The following is a 17,381-nucleotide window of genomic DNA, read 5'->3' as shown; positions in this document are numbered from 1 at the left end:
AGCATGTTACACTTGGATATCAATCAATGCTTTTAGTAGGTGCTGTCATTTTCTCTCACCAGCCTTCACTAAACAACCAATGCCTAAAGTTTATCATTTTATTACCAATGACAAGACGGAAGATCAAGCTGTGAAGATACAGAAGGCTTGACAAAATGGTAAAAGATCAAACAGCCATGAATAATTTATAATATGGATAATTTTAGTATTTCATTTTTTAGCAAACCTTGAATAGAATGGGCTGTATGATAATTCAGGGAGAAGAGGGAATCTACAGATATCTACATATTTGCAATGAATATAGCAAAAACATTTGCTGTGATTTCACGCCCGTGTTCACCACAAGCACAGATAGCGACCTTGGCACAAAATATTGCCTGACTCGAAAAACGAGAATCTCACTGGCAAGATCTCGGCTTCTGATTCTCCCTGCTACCCGCTGGTGACATAACAAGGTTCCCACCCAGGAAGGTCAGCAGTCTAATTTCAATACACTTAACTGCAATTAGTGGGCTTCCCCAATGTGTCCTTTCCCCCTACATTTGAAATTGCCTCCTTGCTGACAATACGCCATGTCATCAAGGTTCACAACTGATTAAAAAAAAATGAGAACAAGGTGAAGGGAATCCATGGGGATACAAAAATAAGTGTAGCCTCCGGGGCTAGGGGGACATGCCCAGGCTGTGCCCTGGCAAACCCTAGCACTGCCCCTTACACCTGTGCACTGCTCCCTGGCATACTGGCACCTGACAAGATACTAGGGTGTGGATTAGCGTGGATGAGTGTGTGTGCATGTGTATTTGTAAATGCACATGTGTATGTGTGTGCGTTTTTGCTTGTGTGTGGGCACGTGCATGTGGGAGGTTATGTGTGTGTGTTTGTGCGTGTGTGTGCTCATAGGAATGGGAACTGACAGAAACCTGTCAGGGTACCTCTGCCATTTTAGGATGTCAGGCTTACGCAGATTAGCGTGGAAATCCTAGCGGAGTTGTCTCTCACACTCAGTGTTCCAGCATAAGCTGCAACTCTGCTCTGTCCCCAGAGTTGGTGATCATTGATATTCAGAAGGACTTCAACTTTCCAACTCACACACTGCATTAGAAACTCCATTAGAAGTTACACCATGTTCAGTCAGGTGCAACATTATTTTTAATGGCAGTGTGATTAATAAAATTTGATGAACAGCAAGACAAGCACTGAAAAGAAAATGTTATGTTCATGGAGTGCTGTTATATGATTAATTAGTAGATTTAATTTTGTTTTGAAAAGGTTGGGTTAGAAGACAATAGGACACGTAAAATCTACCAGGTGGTCTACACACCCACCCCCAGCTTATCAGAAATTGTACAGTGCTTGGAGGAGTATTGGGTGGCTCCCCAACCCCTGGGCATATTGTGAGCCTTAAGCGGCCAATTAATAGCTGCGGGAAGCATGCAGAAAGCCTGACCACTTTAGTTGTGTGGGCTGCTATTGGGCAAGAGGCGGGGGAGCTCCTTTTTGCGCTCCCCCCACCCCCCCCCGGACTCATCAAAGACATTTCCCCCAGAAGTCATCCCCCACCCCTTTATCTTTACCCTTGCCAATTGAATTTGTTCTCCGACCTCTTACATCTTCCTTGCCAAGAACCTTGAGCCCAGACCTACCTGGGCTGTTCCAGATTGACTGCATGTAGTCATAACAATTGCCAATGCTCCTACAGGAGCTGGTGGGGCGACAGAGCTGCCAGCCAGTCAGATTGGCCAGTTGTTCTGAGGCAAGATCTTCATCCAGAGAACAAGAGGTGGGATTTTTACCTTCTAACTTAATGCTGATCCTAGTGTTAAATTGTGATAGGGTAGACAGGCACCTCCCCCAATCCCCCATCATCCCCAGCCCTTCTTCTGATGCGCCCAGCCTTTTTAGCTGGTGTGTGGAGGGATTGGTTCTCCATAAGTCCTGCCCAAATCATGGAAAGCAAGTAAAAATATGGTTTAAAAAAAAACAGCAATTACTAAATGCTGTCAATAAATGTACAGCATCAACTTTAAAACATATTTGAACATTTTGGTTACAATTACATTAAGTCAAATAAAGGGGTCGATTTTCATCTTCACTGCTTCAGTGGAGCAGGTCACCTTTCCTTTACAGAACCTTGATTCTGCTTGATTCTCATTAATTTCTGCCAGGTTATTACACAACTGGAGAAGAGACAGATCTATTTCTGTGGAATTTGAGAATGGCTGCTGGAATAATGATTCAGGCATCAAAGCAGCATTGTCCCAATGAAGGAATGCTAGTGAAACATGGTGGCTGATTTACAAGCACATGATGCAATGATTTAAGTCACGCACTGCAATGTATCGTTAATTATTTACTTGTGACATCATCCAGATGAAAGTGGGATGATGTGGAACTTAAGTTACAAGAGGTTTTGAAGTTATTTCCAATGATTAAGAAAACAATTAAGAAAAGAATGATAGGAAGAAGCCTATATGATGCAATTTGCAGGAAGGACATACATTATGGACAGGAGGGAGTTTAATTTAAACAGCCTTGATTTCTCCTGTCATTACCTGTCCGTGAACAGAAATGTGTTTGGATTTTAATTTGTCCCTTCATGAGTAGTGGCATATTTTCCCAACCCTTCAATTTTGGTGTGACCCAATTTTTATTAATAACTCCACAGCAAATGCGAGATGGGGTAAATTTAGAGGGTTAGTTAATTTTACATGCACTGAAAACGCAGGAAGGGAGTTCACAACACCCCCCACCCACCCTCCTGCAACCACCATTTATTTCTTAAATGTAGGGATAAAGAAAATAAAGTACAGGGAAAAGGCCACAAAGAAGATAAGAGTTAATGTTTCACAGGAGTCCAGTATCACAAGTGCAATGATACATTCTTTCAGTGAGATCATGTGATAGGACTCTCACTTCTCCATTTTGGCTTTGACAACGAATGCATATTCCTTTGTCTGGATTCTTGAGTTGGTGAATGGCCAACCAGGAAGAACTTGAAAGGAGCTTGCAAAGTCCTTTGTCAAGCAGACTTGTAAACTCCATTGGCCAGGCCTGACTTAAGGAATGTAAATAACCTTTGTATAATTCCCCTGGAAGTTGGTCTTTTGCAGTTCATCAGGTCGTTTGCATATCTTCAAAGAAAATGTGGTGTTAGACTCCATTGAATGCAAGAAGGTTCATTTATTTGAGTCAGAGCTAGCCACGGCTTCAATCATTTTAAATTCTTCATCCAGATTTTAAAAATGATAATGTATAGATTCTATAAAATCTATGCTAGGATGGAGATGAGCATAGTTTTCAAATGCATAAGCTTTAAACTGCAATGTAATTTACAGCCTTTCTAATGGAGGTCTGGGAACAGGTTATTTGCAGTGGTTGAAAATTATTTTTGGAACAAAGAATCTCAAGGAAGAAAACAACAAAAGAATCTTAAAAATAGGGACTCATGATAGAATCCGCACAATCTAGAAGGAGGCCAGTCAGCCCGTCGAGTGCACACTAACTACAATCCCACCCAGGCCCTAATCCGCAACCCTCATTTACCCTGCAAATCCCCTGACACTAGAGCCAATTTATCACGGCAAATCAACCTAACCCGCACATCTTTGTGGGAGGAAACCCACGCAGACACATGGAGAATGTGCAAACTCCACACAGACAGTGATCCAAGCGAGGAATCAAACCTTGGGGCAGTGAGACAGCAGTGCTAACCACTGTGCCACCAGGCTTCCCATTTTCAAAATACTTCTTAGACTGTGAGATTCACTTTAACTAAATAGTTTTAACTATAAACCTCTACTCATTGTATGGCTGAATTTGAATTCAGCAGATTCACCCTCTAATAAACACTGCGCTTGATGTTTGGAAACCTACCAAACTGTGGGTGGGATTCTCTGGCTGTTCACGCCAGCAGATTCTCCAGTCCTGCTGCAGTGAACGGAGGTTTGGCTGAGCACCAAATTCTCCATCCTCTCCTGCAGTTGTGGCTCTCTCAGCGTGAATGGCCAGAGAATTCCAGTCTAAGGGTTGACAAATCGAAATGGACACCACTGAAGAGTTTTTTTTCTCATTACTAGCACTTTGTCATGAGCTCAGAATATCTTGAAGGATTTTCAAGTATTAGATTTGAAGTATAGTCCCTGTTTCCGTAAGCAAAGTTATTGAATTTGTGTATAGCTCAAGACAAACAGCACAGAAATGAATGCTCAAATGATTTGCAAGTTTTTCTGATGGTGATTGACAAATGTTTTGTATTTCAAGAATTCAGTTACAGCAACAGTCTACTCTATAAGGAAAGAAAATAGCTAATGCGAGTAACAATGTTATATTTCTGGTGGTTGACGGGTGTAGTAACACCATTATATATTCACAGTATAAATAGTTATTTTGTATCAAAGTTGTCCTAGTTATAGTGAAAGGATTTAAGATGCTTTAAACATTTTTGTGGACTATTTGTTTAGTATGCAGAGGGGCCTCTGAGGCTGTGTGATCTCTGCAGTACTTAAGATTCAAGCCAGTGTCACTGCAGTTTGGGAAAATATCACGGAGGTAGACTAGTAATCAGAATATAGAGAAAATTGGAAGATCATTAGACAGCTGGGAAGGAGAGATTATGCTAATGTGAAAAGTAAAACAAAACATAAACCAACTTAGAGAAATTAAATCGAAATGCATTTCCATTGGTACCTGTGGTGCCCGTTTATATCTTTGAGACCTGGGAGAATTTATCTCATCTACATCCCTCTGAATTGTTGAGAGCATTCATGGGTTGGGAAACTAATCAAAAGCCTTGCAGAGGCTCTTTAGGTACGCTAAGCATTAGCATCCTAGCTCCTTGTTCCTCAGCCAATCCAGGAGGGCAAACAGTGATATGTTGATTCTGTCATAGGAAGCGTTTCTAATTAAAGGGGTCCTGGTATAGGTTAAAGTGGCTCACCTTCGCATGGATTATTTAAATCTGCAGCAATTGCTGTAATGGAGAGGAGACCTGGGAAGGCTGTTCTCCCTGGCCCCTCAATCTTTTGTAGAAACATAAAAAATAGGAGCAAGAATAGGTCATTTGGCCCTTCAAGCCTGCTCCACCATTCAGTATGATCATGGCTCATCCTGCAATTCAATAGCCTGATCCCACCCCGTACGCTTTGTTCCCTTGAGCCCCAAGAACTATATCTAACTCCTCCTTGAAAACATACAGGAGGTGATCTTACCTTCTTGTCCTGCTGGTCGATGGGTGAGGTGGGCCGGTAAGATTGCGGGAGAGGCAAAAATATCAAGTTTGAAAAGGGTGCAAGGCGAATCCCAATATTTAAATTCTATGTTAAGTAGAATTTAAATATTACCAGAGAACCCAAGATGGAATCGTCCAGGTCACTCACCTTTGCACTTTTGCTGGTGAAAGTCCTGACTGGCTAGGATCATGTATGTTCCCCATCAACGGGGACCTATCGTGATCACCGGAGGCCTTTGAGAACCTCCAGGAGATCAGGCCGGGGGAATGCCCCTTGGGCAGTGCCAGGCTGGCACCTTGGTTCTGTCCATTGGGCAACCCTTGATAAAGGGCTCCAGAGTTTTCCCCACTACTGACATAAGAACATAAGAACATAAGAAATAGGAGGCTGACTGATCTATGATTCCCTGTTTTCCCTCTTTTTTTAAATAGTGGGGTAACGTGAGCTATCCTCTAATCTGTAGGAACTGTTCCAGATTCTATAGAATCTTGAAAGATGACCATCAATGCAGCCATTATTTGAGGATCACTTCCCTGAGTGATCTGGGATGTAGGTTATCAGGCCCTGGACATTTATTGACCTTCAATTCCATCAATTTCCCCCTTCTCTACTACTGATTTCCTTCATTTCATCCCTCTCATTTAATCCTCTGTTTCCCAACATTCCTTGTATGTTATTTGTGTCCTCCTTTATGAAAACAGAATCAATATTTAGTTGTTCTGCCATTTTGTTCTTTCCCATTTATAAATTCCTCTGTTTCTGACTGGTCATCACCTATCTTTTTATCTTCTTGCAGCAGCATGGTGGCACAATGGTTAGCACTGCTTCTTCACAGCAGCAGGGATGTGGGTTTGATTTCCAGCTTGGGTCACTGTCTGTATGGAGTCTACACATTCTCCCTGTGTCTGCATTGGTTTCCTCCTGGTACTCTGGTTTCCTCCAACAGTCCAAAGATGTGCAGACAAGCTGGATTGGCCATGCTAAATTGTCCCATAATATCAGGGGGACTAGTTTGGCTAAATGCATGGCGTTATGGGGATATCGTGTTGGTGTGGTTGTGGTTGGTGCAGACTTAATGGGCCAAATGGACGCCTTCTGCACTGTGGGATTCTATAATTCACATACTTCACATATAAGCTTGTACAGTCAGATTTTATGTTTGCCGCAAGCTTATTCTCATATTTTTTTTTCTCCTTCTTAATCAGTCCCTTGGTCCTCCTTTGCTGAATTCTAAATTTTTCCCAATCCTAAGAGCAGTTGTTTTTTTTTCTGACCAATTTGTATGCCTCTTCTTTGGATTTAATAGTATCTCTAATTTCCCTTGTAAGCCATGGTTAGGCTACCTTTTCTACTTGGCGCCAGACAGGAATAAATAATTGTAGCAGTTCACCTGTGCACTCTTTGAATGTTGGCCATTGACATCCTTTTAAGTAACATTCCCCAATCCATCATAGCCAACTCATGCTTCATACTATCATAGTTTCCTTTATTAAGATTCAGGACCCTTGTCTCAGAATCAACTACGTCACACCGTCTTGATGAAGAATTCTATCATGTTATGGTTGCTCCTCAAGGGGTCTCGCACAACCAGATTGTCAATTATTCCTTTCTCATTACACAATACCCTGTCTAGGATGGCCTATTCTACAGTGGGTTCCTCAATGTATTGGTCCAGAAACCATCCCATATACACTCCAGGAATTCCTCCTCCATGGTATTGTTACTAATTTGATTTGCCCAATTTATATGCAGGTCAAAGTCCCCCATAATTACAGATGTTCTTATAACGCATACATCTCTAATTTCTAGTTTAAAGCCATTATCAACATCACCGCTACAGTTTTGGGGTCATATACACCCCCCACCCTAACATTTTTTGCCCCTTAGTGTTTCTCAGAACTGCCCATACAGATTCCACATTGTCAAAGCAAATGGTCAGAATTCTCCAGCCATTCAAGCCAGTGGAATTTTTCAATCCCACTGGTTACACAACCCTGCCCATAGGTTACACGGCAGCATGTGGTGACAACAATGGGAAAGCCCACAGACAGTAGTGGGATTAAAGAATCCTGTCGCTAGCAAACAGCATGCTGCCTCCCACTGCAGGGAAGCCTGCAGCTGGGGGGGGCCAGAGAATCTCATCCAATATCTTTCCTCACTGTTGTTATTTTCATCTTTGGCCAGCAAAGCAACTCCATTGCCTTTTCCTTTTTGTCTGTCCTTCCTGAATATTGCTTACCCCTGGATGCTCAGTTCCCATCCTTGGTCACACTGCAATCATATCTCTGTAATCTTGACTGCATCATATCAGTTTACATCTATTTGTGCAAATAATTCATTCACGTTGCAAAAGCTCCATGCATTAAGGCACGAAGGGTTAAGACTTGTCTTTTTAACATTACTTGTTCCATTCCCATTATTTTTCACTGTTTGATTCTGGCCCTTGGTTTCGGTATCACTTTTCTTTTTACCCCTTAATGCCTTTTGTTCTTATCCTTGATTCCCTCTCCTCTGACTCCTTGCAGAGGTTCCCATCCCCCAATGTTTAAACCCTACCCACCTAGCTAATGCTAGACATCAGTACTGGTCTTGCCCAGATGTAACCTGTCCAGTTTGTACAGGCTCCACCTTCCCCAGAATCAGTCGCACTGTCCCAGGAATCTGAAACCCTCCCCCTCAGACCACCTCTTCTGCTATGTATTCTTCCAGTGTACCCTGCTATTCTACTCTGACTAATGTAACCCCACATGGAACTGGTAGTCATCCTGAGATCACTACCTTTGAGGTCATACTTTTCAACTTATTTTCTAACTCCCAAAATTTGTTATTAGGACCTCATCCCTTTTTTTTAATCTGTCATTTACACCAATGTATACCACAACCATTGGCTGTTCACCATCCCCTTTCAGAATGTGCTGTAACCGCTCCAAGACATCTTTGACCCGAACAGCAAGGAGACAACATACTATCCTGAAGTTAGCTGGATGCCTCACTGTGGGATCCAGGAGACTTCTGTCAAATTAGCTTCCCCGAGCAATGGAGGAAGAGGATAACCTCTTCAACCAACCATCCATGGCTGGAAGTGGCTGAAGGAGTCATCAGCAGAAGTGTGATTCTTCTGACCTGGAGGAGTGCACCATGAGGATTCAGGATGTCAGGAGAGTGGGCAAGGTGGGTGGCATACTTTCCAGTGCCATGCTCCATATACCCTGACTTTCCCAGTAATCTCCAGCACAGTAACACTCTATCCATTCGTCTCTCTCTGTTCACTTCCCATTTCTATCTGAGCAGCCAGCAACAAATCTACTCTCATCCTGTTCCGCTCTTGTATCCATGGCTTCATAGTGACCATCCACAACTATTGTCTTTCTCTGTCACCCACACAAGCTAATGCTAGCACTCAGAACCTTCTGCTTTCTCTCCTAGAAAGACAGGAGAGTACTTAACCTTAGGGAGAGGTGGAGACTAGGGAGTGTTGTTCCATTGTCAGGAAACTTGATAGCCACTGATAATGTGTGTCCACCTGGCCCATTGGGAAGGAAGTCTTGTTTCAGGAAGCTGCAAATGTCAGCAATGAGTTGTTGCACAAACCTGATGTTCCTGAGGCATTGGGTGTTCAGTTATGTTGAGAGAGATGATCCTCTCTCAGCCTGTAGCCCTTGTGTTGAGTCTTCCCTCCTATGGACTGGACCTCTGTGTCCATCCTCTTTGCCTAATGTTGCTTCTGCTGGCGGTAGTGCTTTGTTTCTGTACTGCTGTTCCTCTTGTTCTTTGTCAGGATGCATGGTAGTTACGCTGCTCTCGTGCTTTGGTAATGGCCGGCAGCAGGGAAATGCAGCTGAAGGTGTGAAGTGCTAGACAAGTGAAGTGACTTCCAAGAAGATTGCAGTTACCATTCAAACTGTGAAGGCACTCTCTGATCAGTGTTGACAGTAGCAGCATCTCATCTGGCCATGGATGCAGCCCTTCAGTTTCACTATCCATTGCAGGGAGGTTGTGGTTAATGATATTTTCACTAGTAATTCAGAGACCCAGGGGACCTGGGTTAGAATCCCTGCATGGCAGATGGTGACATTTGGATACCATAAAAATCTGGTATTGTAAAGTCTCATGATGACCATGAGGCATTAATTGTTGTAAAAACCTGCCTGGTTCACTAATGTCCTTTAGGGAAGGAAATCTTCCAACCTTACCTGGTCTGGCCTATATGTGACTCCAGATCCATAGCAATGTAGTTGACTGCTAAACGCCCTCTGAAATTGTTTGGCAAGCCATTCAGTTCAAGGATGACTAGGGATGGACGATAAATGATAGCTGAACCAGAATTGCTCACATCCCATGAATGAATAAAAATAACTCATCTTAGTATTGCTGGAGAGATCCCTGTCTGTCAAATGCAGAAGCTTTGGTTAAAGCAGGATGTAATTGCTTATATTTAACCAGCTTGAGCCTTTAAAACTGCCCAGGTTGAAGCTAGACGAAGTCGAGCTGAGGTTGGGATCATAGCATGACATCCCTTCAGGGATTTAACTCCCTGCATACACCCAAACCTGACCCCCTTACCTGGGAAAATCTCTATTCACTGCCAATCCCCTTGCCCCCTTCTCCATACTTGGAAGAATTGTCCAAACTAAGCTCTATCAATAGAAGGTCATCACACAAAACTACCCACAATTTGTCATCAATTGAAAATCTCATTTTGAAAGCCTTGTGCGCGCAATTCCTGAGTTTGAGTGTTTTATACAGCCGCAGAATGGAAAATGTGTTTCATTTTACACCACATCTTGATGACATAATTCCATTTCACTCAAACAGAAAAAAAATGGTCTGAGAAGGAAGGAGGAACACATTAAATTCACTTGTGAACGTGACTAAGTGGTTTTCAATAATGGAGAACAGGAAAGAGTAAGAGTGGTTTGAAATTGAATCATAGTGCACTCATTTCACAGATATGAATATTTAATATTTACAGTCTCCATGCTTATCATTCACCGGAATTGAGCCACTGTTACATTGGATTGGGATGGTCTGTTCAGAACACAGATTTGCAATTCATGCTCTGGATATTTACATGTTTGCATGTCTGTTAATGGATGATTAAGTGCTTGGCAGTGACTGCCACCCAAAACATAAGTTTCAGGTTTTTAAAATGTCCTTTGTATTGATGACCATGGCTCAGCCTCCATCCTGATTGCCTCTCAGTCTTCTGAGCTCTTTGGAGACACTTAGCTGCAGATTGTTCTGCACCTGAAACTCACTAGTTCTGCCCTAATGGAGCAGTTCAATTTTGCACCTCTTCACCTGAGCGGGAGAGGCTAGGACGCTGATTGTCTGCCCACCTCGGGTCTACGATGAAAGTGAAAACCTGGCCAAATGCTTAGAGGGGCCTGCAGTTCCTGAGATTATTATTCCAGCTTTGATGAAGCCCATGGTGTGCCCATTTATTGGCAGGGCATCATGCAGCTCTCTGTTAGACAGGAGCCACACATATCTCTGAGGATGAGAGAAGCATCACCTTGTTCTCGATGCAAGTCCTCATCATGCTCCTGCAGAGTCAGGTTGATAGCTGCAGCCCCCTGCCATTGAAAATGTGCAACCAAACAGTTAGATAATGCTGGCAGTACATCATTGGTTTAACCTCACACCCATTGTGGGAGATCTCACCATCTGCTCCTGCCATTCATCCGCGAAATGAGAGGCAATTTGGGATCATTGCCCAATGATTCTATTGACCAGCATTTTTTCTTCTGTCCTCCAGATCTAGATTGTCTCCCTTCTGTACGCTACATTGTGAAGAGTGCAACTCCCCGTGGAGCAAGGGGTGACCCAATTTGAAAGGAATGTAAGGGCTCTCAGTAACCACTCTCACATCCTAACAACACCTACTGCCAATACCACCCCCCACCCCAACAATGATGACAGTGACCCTCACCTCTGGCCCCGAGCTTCACTTCTTCACTATTCTCCCTGTTGGACTACCCAAGAAGTAACAGCTGCCTGAGCGCTCACCAGCAGTAACTCCCTTGGAGGTGACGGCACCAGGCTTCACTCATGTACACCTGATATAAATGGCACCAACATAACACCATCCGGCACCAACTGAATATTCAGTGCAGCCTCAATATCCAGCATGAGCATTCATTAATGATATGCTGATGCTGCTGCATTCAAATCAGGTTCAGTCCCTTCCCCAGCATGTTCCATCTCATCCCACCAGCAAGATTTGTTCAAAGTCAGAAAATACAATCTCGCTGGGGAGAATCTCATTTTTCTGAACTCTCCATGCCACCATGTCCACAGACAGAGTGGGCTCAGGATCCCGTCCACAATTTTTTTTAAGTTATTATCTTTTTTCACCTTAAGGATTTAGAAAAATAAATCTAAGCACTTTATAACGATGTAACTATAATTTGGAATATGCGTCATCGCTGGTTGTCATAACTTCTTCTTTAGAACAAAGTCAGTGAAGAGCGCTGGATAACAATCAATTGAGAAGATGGATTTAATGATGCGTAATGCAATTAGTTCAAGCGATGTGGAAGATAGCACAGTTATTAGAGTTGACTTGTATAATGTACGTTATGGATGTTTGCATTTTGGACATCTTCTTCCAAGTAAGTTTACAAAAGAAAGAACCTTAATGTGGAATAAAATAACTGAGGCAAATGTTTTTTTTAATCAATCAGATCCACTCGGTCAGTTTTTGAATCAAATCTCCAGAAGGAGGTATTTCAACCCAATGTACCAGCTCTTTGAAAAAGTTATCCACTTAATCCCACCCACTGTCTATTCTCCATAGCTTGCATTTAATTTAATTTATCTGGAACTGTTTATGCCAAATTCTACTCTGATAGCAAATCACATTATTTGCAATAATTGGAGGAATTCACGGGAAATTTCACATGATGCTGTGCTGTACCAAATTACTTAATCTGACATTATTATATTAAAAATCTTCCTACAAACTTTTTGTCTTATTAATTTCTCGTTCCACATTCAAAACAGTAATTGTTAATGTGCACTTGTCATGCTGTAATTATATCTTTCCACCAGTGAGGCAGTACAGCAGGAGGCTATAAATACAATGTCACAGTGGACGTGGACACAGGAGTAGATCTGCAATATAATATTGAGTCTAAAATGCATTATTTTAAAACTTTGATTGAATTACGCGTGCATGACCTGGTCCACGTGTTCCCTATACTCTAACTTCAATTCTTGTCACCTGCATTGGATCCAAGCTCCCCATGTGTGACTCCATTGTATTGTGTGTAGTGTTGTACTTGCATAGTCATCCATGGTAGTTAACTCATCAATTTCAGTTTATTTTTGTGCCATCAACTTAAGTAATTGAGTTGGGTGTCAATTCTGTATTGATTGTATGTCTACCTGTGAATTTCTCAGTAGCTTAGTTTGGAGTTTGTTAAATACGATTTTGATGTATGTAAGGTACACAGCTGACCAAAAGAAAAATGTTTCTCTGCACTCTCTGCAGTGTGATAAGGTCACATGTTCCAGTGGTATTGATCCCTTTCATAAATCTGTAGGGGCACAAGCTATAATATTTACCAACTGAATAGTCATAGATGACAAATATATTCCTATATGTGTAATTTATTGTTTTAAATTGGTATCAAAGCAGATAAATAAATTAAGAGTGACTACAGCTTTATGGATAGAGGTGACCTGAGTACATCTGGGCAGTTTTACGACACATAGATGTTTATATCAGATTTTGTTTTATAGCACCCTTGTGAAGCATAGGAGTATATCTGGAATATAATATTGAATACAAAATGCATTATTTTAAAATACTGATTGAATTGCGTGATTGAATTGTGTGACCTGGTCCACATATTCCCTATACTCTAACCGGGTGGCACAGTTGCACAGTGATTAGCATTGCTGCCTCACAGCGCCAGGGACCCAAGTTCAATACCTGCCTCAGGTAACTGTCTGTGTGGAGTTTGCACATTCTTCCTGTGCCTGTGTGGGTTTCCTCTGGGTGCTCTGGTTCCCTCCCATGGTCTAAAGATGTGCAGGTTAGGTTAATTGGCCAAGCTAAGTTGCCCCTTAGTGTCTCAAGATGTGTAGGTTAGGGGGATTAGCAGCGTAAACACATGGGGTTATGGGGATAGGGCCTGGGTGGGGTTGTTGTCAGTGTGGGCTTAATGGGCCAATTGGCCTCCTTTTGCACTGTGGGGATTCTGTGATTCTAAGCACCTTGGGCTGTTTTACGATGATAAAGGTGCCATAGAAATGCATTTTGTTTAGAAATCTAAATTTTAGATGTTAGTTTGTTTCTCCCCAGTTATTATAATGCTGTTGCTTCAAAGCAGATATGCCAATTGATAAAACATGTTGGGGCACATCTTGAGCCCATTCTCACTGTCTGCGGGAATGCCAGTGGAGGCTTAAGATCCGGAAGTTGTTATTAGGTTCATGCCTATAACAGGCACGGACCTGATTCACATGGATCTAAATAAATTTAAATACAATTAACCACCCCCTCCGCCTAGGGTATGCAAGCACCCCGATGTGTTGTCACGTCGGTTGGCTTAAGTTACAACAGGTTCATAGACATGAACCCATCGTAGGAATTTCCATGTGTGGGGGGTGGGGGAGGCATAAAAGTAAATATCTCCCCCGAGGGAGAGAGACACAGGAGGCAGGAAGGGATTAATGATTGGCAGGAAGGGGGGCTGGTTTGGTTGTCGGCACTGACTGACACATTAAGTGATTGGAGAGAGCCCCTGTGACCTCCGTAGCTGGGGAAGTGGGTGGCAGGGTGGCGGTGGAGGGGGAGAAGCTTTCATTGTTCTGACCGGAGCACCTTTGAACATGGCACCATGATATCTGTACAGCCGGACTTTGGCATGTCGAAGAACGCTCACCCTCCCCAAATCCTGCATAATGGCATGAAACACGCTCTCTTGATTACTTTTGGCAGAGTGTGATAAGATCTGTAGAGAAAACTGACCTGTTTCTCTGGAGAAAAACAAATTGATTTTCTCACCTGAAGCAACACTGCCATTTTTTGGTAAGATGTCATCCATAATCAACAGGAAATATCTAAGACTACAAAAAAACCGCAACATACCCCTGCTTGTGATGAACAAAATTATTCAGAACCAGTAGTAGACACTATTTGTAATGGCACAGTGGTTGGCACTGCTGCCTCAGTGCCAGGGACCTGGATTTGATTCTCTCGGCTTGGGTCACTATCTGTGCGGAGTCTGCACGTTCCCTATGACTGTGTGGGTTTCCTTCGGGTGCTCTGGTTTCCTCCCACAGTCCAAAGATGTGCTGGTTAGGTGCATTAGCCATGCGAAACTTTCCCTCGGTGTAGCCGAACAGTTGCCAGAGTGTGGTGACTAAGGGATAGTCACAGTAACTTCACTGCAGTGTTAATATAAGACTACGTGTGACACTAATAAATAAATTTTAAACTTTAGTTCATGAAAGTGTGAGTCAAATTATATTGAGGGAAACATCCCTAAAACTGCTCTTGAGTTTTTATATTGATCTTTTGCTCTGTTTTTCTTGCTGCCTCCTTTCTTTGACTTGTTGCTACGTTCCACGGAATTTTTCTGTCCAGTCAGGATTGTGGTGGTCTATAAATGCGGATTCCTCAACTCCATCCCTGTACACTGGCTGACTCTGCAGGGGGTTGGAGATGAGTAGGGTGTATTAATCCTCAACATCTATTAAGATATTGATAAGGAGCCCCTTTTCTGAGAGCTTTCCAAACTGTATAACCTGAGGTGTTCACTTACAATATAAAGGGCTGTTTCTTTTTTTACACAGCCTTGCTTCTGTTAGATTGGATTCATCGCCTGTAATAAACACAAATAGCTTTAAGGCAAGCAAAATCTAACCATTGTTATAAATTCAGTGCTTAAAGAAATTAAACAGTTGTGAAAAGCAAGAAGACATCTCAATATTAGCTTGCCCTAAAGTCTGTGCAAACTTGAATAATTAAATGAAGTATGAAAGTCATTATGATCAACTCTGCAATGAGTTCTTAACATTTGTGTTTTTCGCATTATGGATAATATGTTATGATTAGGAAATTTCAGTGATACCACCAAATATTTTTGCCTTATGTAGGAAATAGGAGGTGGAAGCCCTCCCCAAAGAAACTGGAAGGGAATTGCTATTGCTCTGCTGGTGATCCTTGCTGTGTGCTCTCTCATCACCATCTCGGTCATCCTCTTAACACCAGGTAAGCAACATTTCCAAACATATGTCATTGCCAACTGAATGTAATGAATAGATATTGTGTTCCATTTATTTCTACTAGTAATAATTAAGAATCCTTTGGGAGGGTCGGAATAAAGTTCCTGGTTATTTCTCAGTGTACATTGTAATAGTTGGCTTCAGTAGAGTGAATATTGGGCTGTACACCTAATGAATAACTGAAAGGCACTTTCTTCATGTACTCTATGTACACTGTACACATCACCTATATCTGCAACGTTTCACAGTAGGGACCTTACAGTGGGGCTTTTGCAGTGCAGTTGCTTTGATACTGTTCCACATTACACTTGATGCAGTCCCCTGAGGGCACACCATTAGCTCTGCCGTATCACTCACAGAATCCTTTCTCAGCATTGTCACTATTTCTCCAACAAGCTAACATTCTTCCTCAGCATCTCATACAAATAAGTCTTGCCAGTTTTAGTATGTGGCCTTCCTGGTGGTAGTGCAATCAGCTGTGGAAATACAATTTGCTTTACCAGAGCAGATACAAATTCTATGATGTGCTGTATTTTACTGTTTTTCAGTTTTATATATATGGATATAAAAAAAAAACCTCTTCAATGAAATAAAAGTTGTTCCATCAAATTTAGTGTATCCAGATCATTGATCAATAGCCCTGGCTGCTGGAAGGAAAATGGAGTTTTCTCTTGATCAAGCTGAATTAGACAACCTGTGCTCACCTTTTGTTAGTCATTATCCTGTTTGTTAACAGCTTCACTTAATGGCTTTAGAGACTGTGTTATTATCAGCATAAGCTATGCATTTCTAAACTTAATGCAGCTTTAACTACAGATGTCAGTTGTTGAAGTAAAAGACTGAATTTTTCAGGCCTCCCCTCCCAGCAAAAACAGAGAGACAGCACCCTAAAAATGGTAGGCAGAAATTGTTGTTGCCATCACTCTGTGATCTTAACAAAGGACCCCACAACTGTCTGTACTTGCCTCAGTCAGGCAGCAGGCCCATTCAAAATGTTTGCCGAGGGCCGATAACACATGGAACCCCAATGCCACTTTGAGACCAAACTGGTCAAAGCATGTCACAGGTCACGTCATACGTCATTCATACAGCATTCATACACCTTCCTCCTCACTTCTGTGCAGACATAACAAGTTCTCTACCTTCACTAATCAAGTTCCTTTCTTTTTTCCAATCAAGGCAAAAGGATCTGCCATCACCCCTTGCCCCCTGCTCCCCTCGCCTCACTTCTTACCACCTTCTTGCAGGCTGGATGCCACCTGCACTGGTCAGTATTTCCTCTAGTAGGCTTGTGTCCAGGTGCTTAACCTCCAGTTGCAATAGGGCCCAGCCATTCACATGTACTGGGCTTCACTACAAGTTTATCAGGTGCCCCATTGCCATGGACCATTGGCTAGCCATCCAAGTTCCAAGAAAACAATCCACGCCAACATTCTGTCTACTATATGATAGCATAGTGTTTGTTACTGGGAAAGTATTCCAGGGGCCTCGATTAATGATCACAATTCACCAAAGATCCTTAGATCACACCTTCTAAGCCCGCAACCACTTCCCTCTGGAAGGACAAGGGCAGCAGGTACATGGGAACACCACCACCTGCAAGTTCCCCTCTAAGCCACTCACCATCCTGATTTGGAAATATACTGTTATTCCTTCGCCATTGCTAGGTCAAAAGCCTGGAGTTCCCTCCCTAATGGCATTGTGGGTCAAGCCACAGCATGTGGACTGCAGTGACTCAAGAAGGCAGCTCACAACCTCCTTCTCAAGGGCAAATAGGGATGGCAATAAATACTGGCCAGCCAGCGATGCCTAAGTCCCAAGAATGAATAAAGAAAAAGCCACACCTGAACTTACATCCCATAGCAGCAGCTTGGGAAGTTAAATTCTGTTCATTAAATATAAGTCTAAGTAGAA

The 17,381-nt window shown here is 42.5% G+C and overlaps 1 protein-coding gene across 1 annotated transcript in view; it reads left to right on the top strand.

Moving 5' to 3' along the window:
• dpp10 (dipeptidyl peptidase like 10) overlaps nucleotides 1-17,381 on the top strand; it is a 763,552-nt gene that overhangs the window by 126,239 nt on the left and 619,932 nt on the right. Inside the window, exon 2 of the mRNA XM_080199302.1 lies at nucleotides 15,339-15,453. Within this exon, the coding sequence (XP_080055428.1) occupies nucleotides 15,339-15,453 (115 nt within the window). The remainder of the gene's footprint in view (nucleotides 1-15,338; nucleotides 15,454-17,381) is intronic.

The sequence above is a fragment of the Carcharhinus amblyrhynchos genome, chromosome 11 (assembly GCF_965287045.1).
Source record: "Carcharhinus amblyrhynchos chromosome 11, sCarAmb.v2.hapA, whole genome shotgun sequence".
NCBI classification, from domain to species: Eukaryota; Metazoa; Chordata; class Chondrichthyes; order Carcharhiniformes; family Carcharhinidae; genus Carcharhinus; species Carcharhinus amblyrhynchos.
This window is presented reverse-complemented; position numbering and strand designations above follow the sequence as displayed.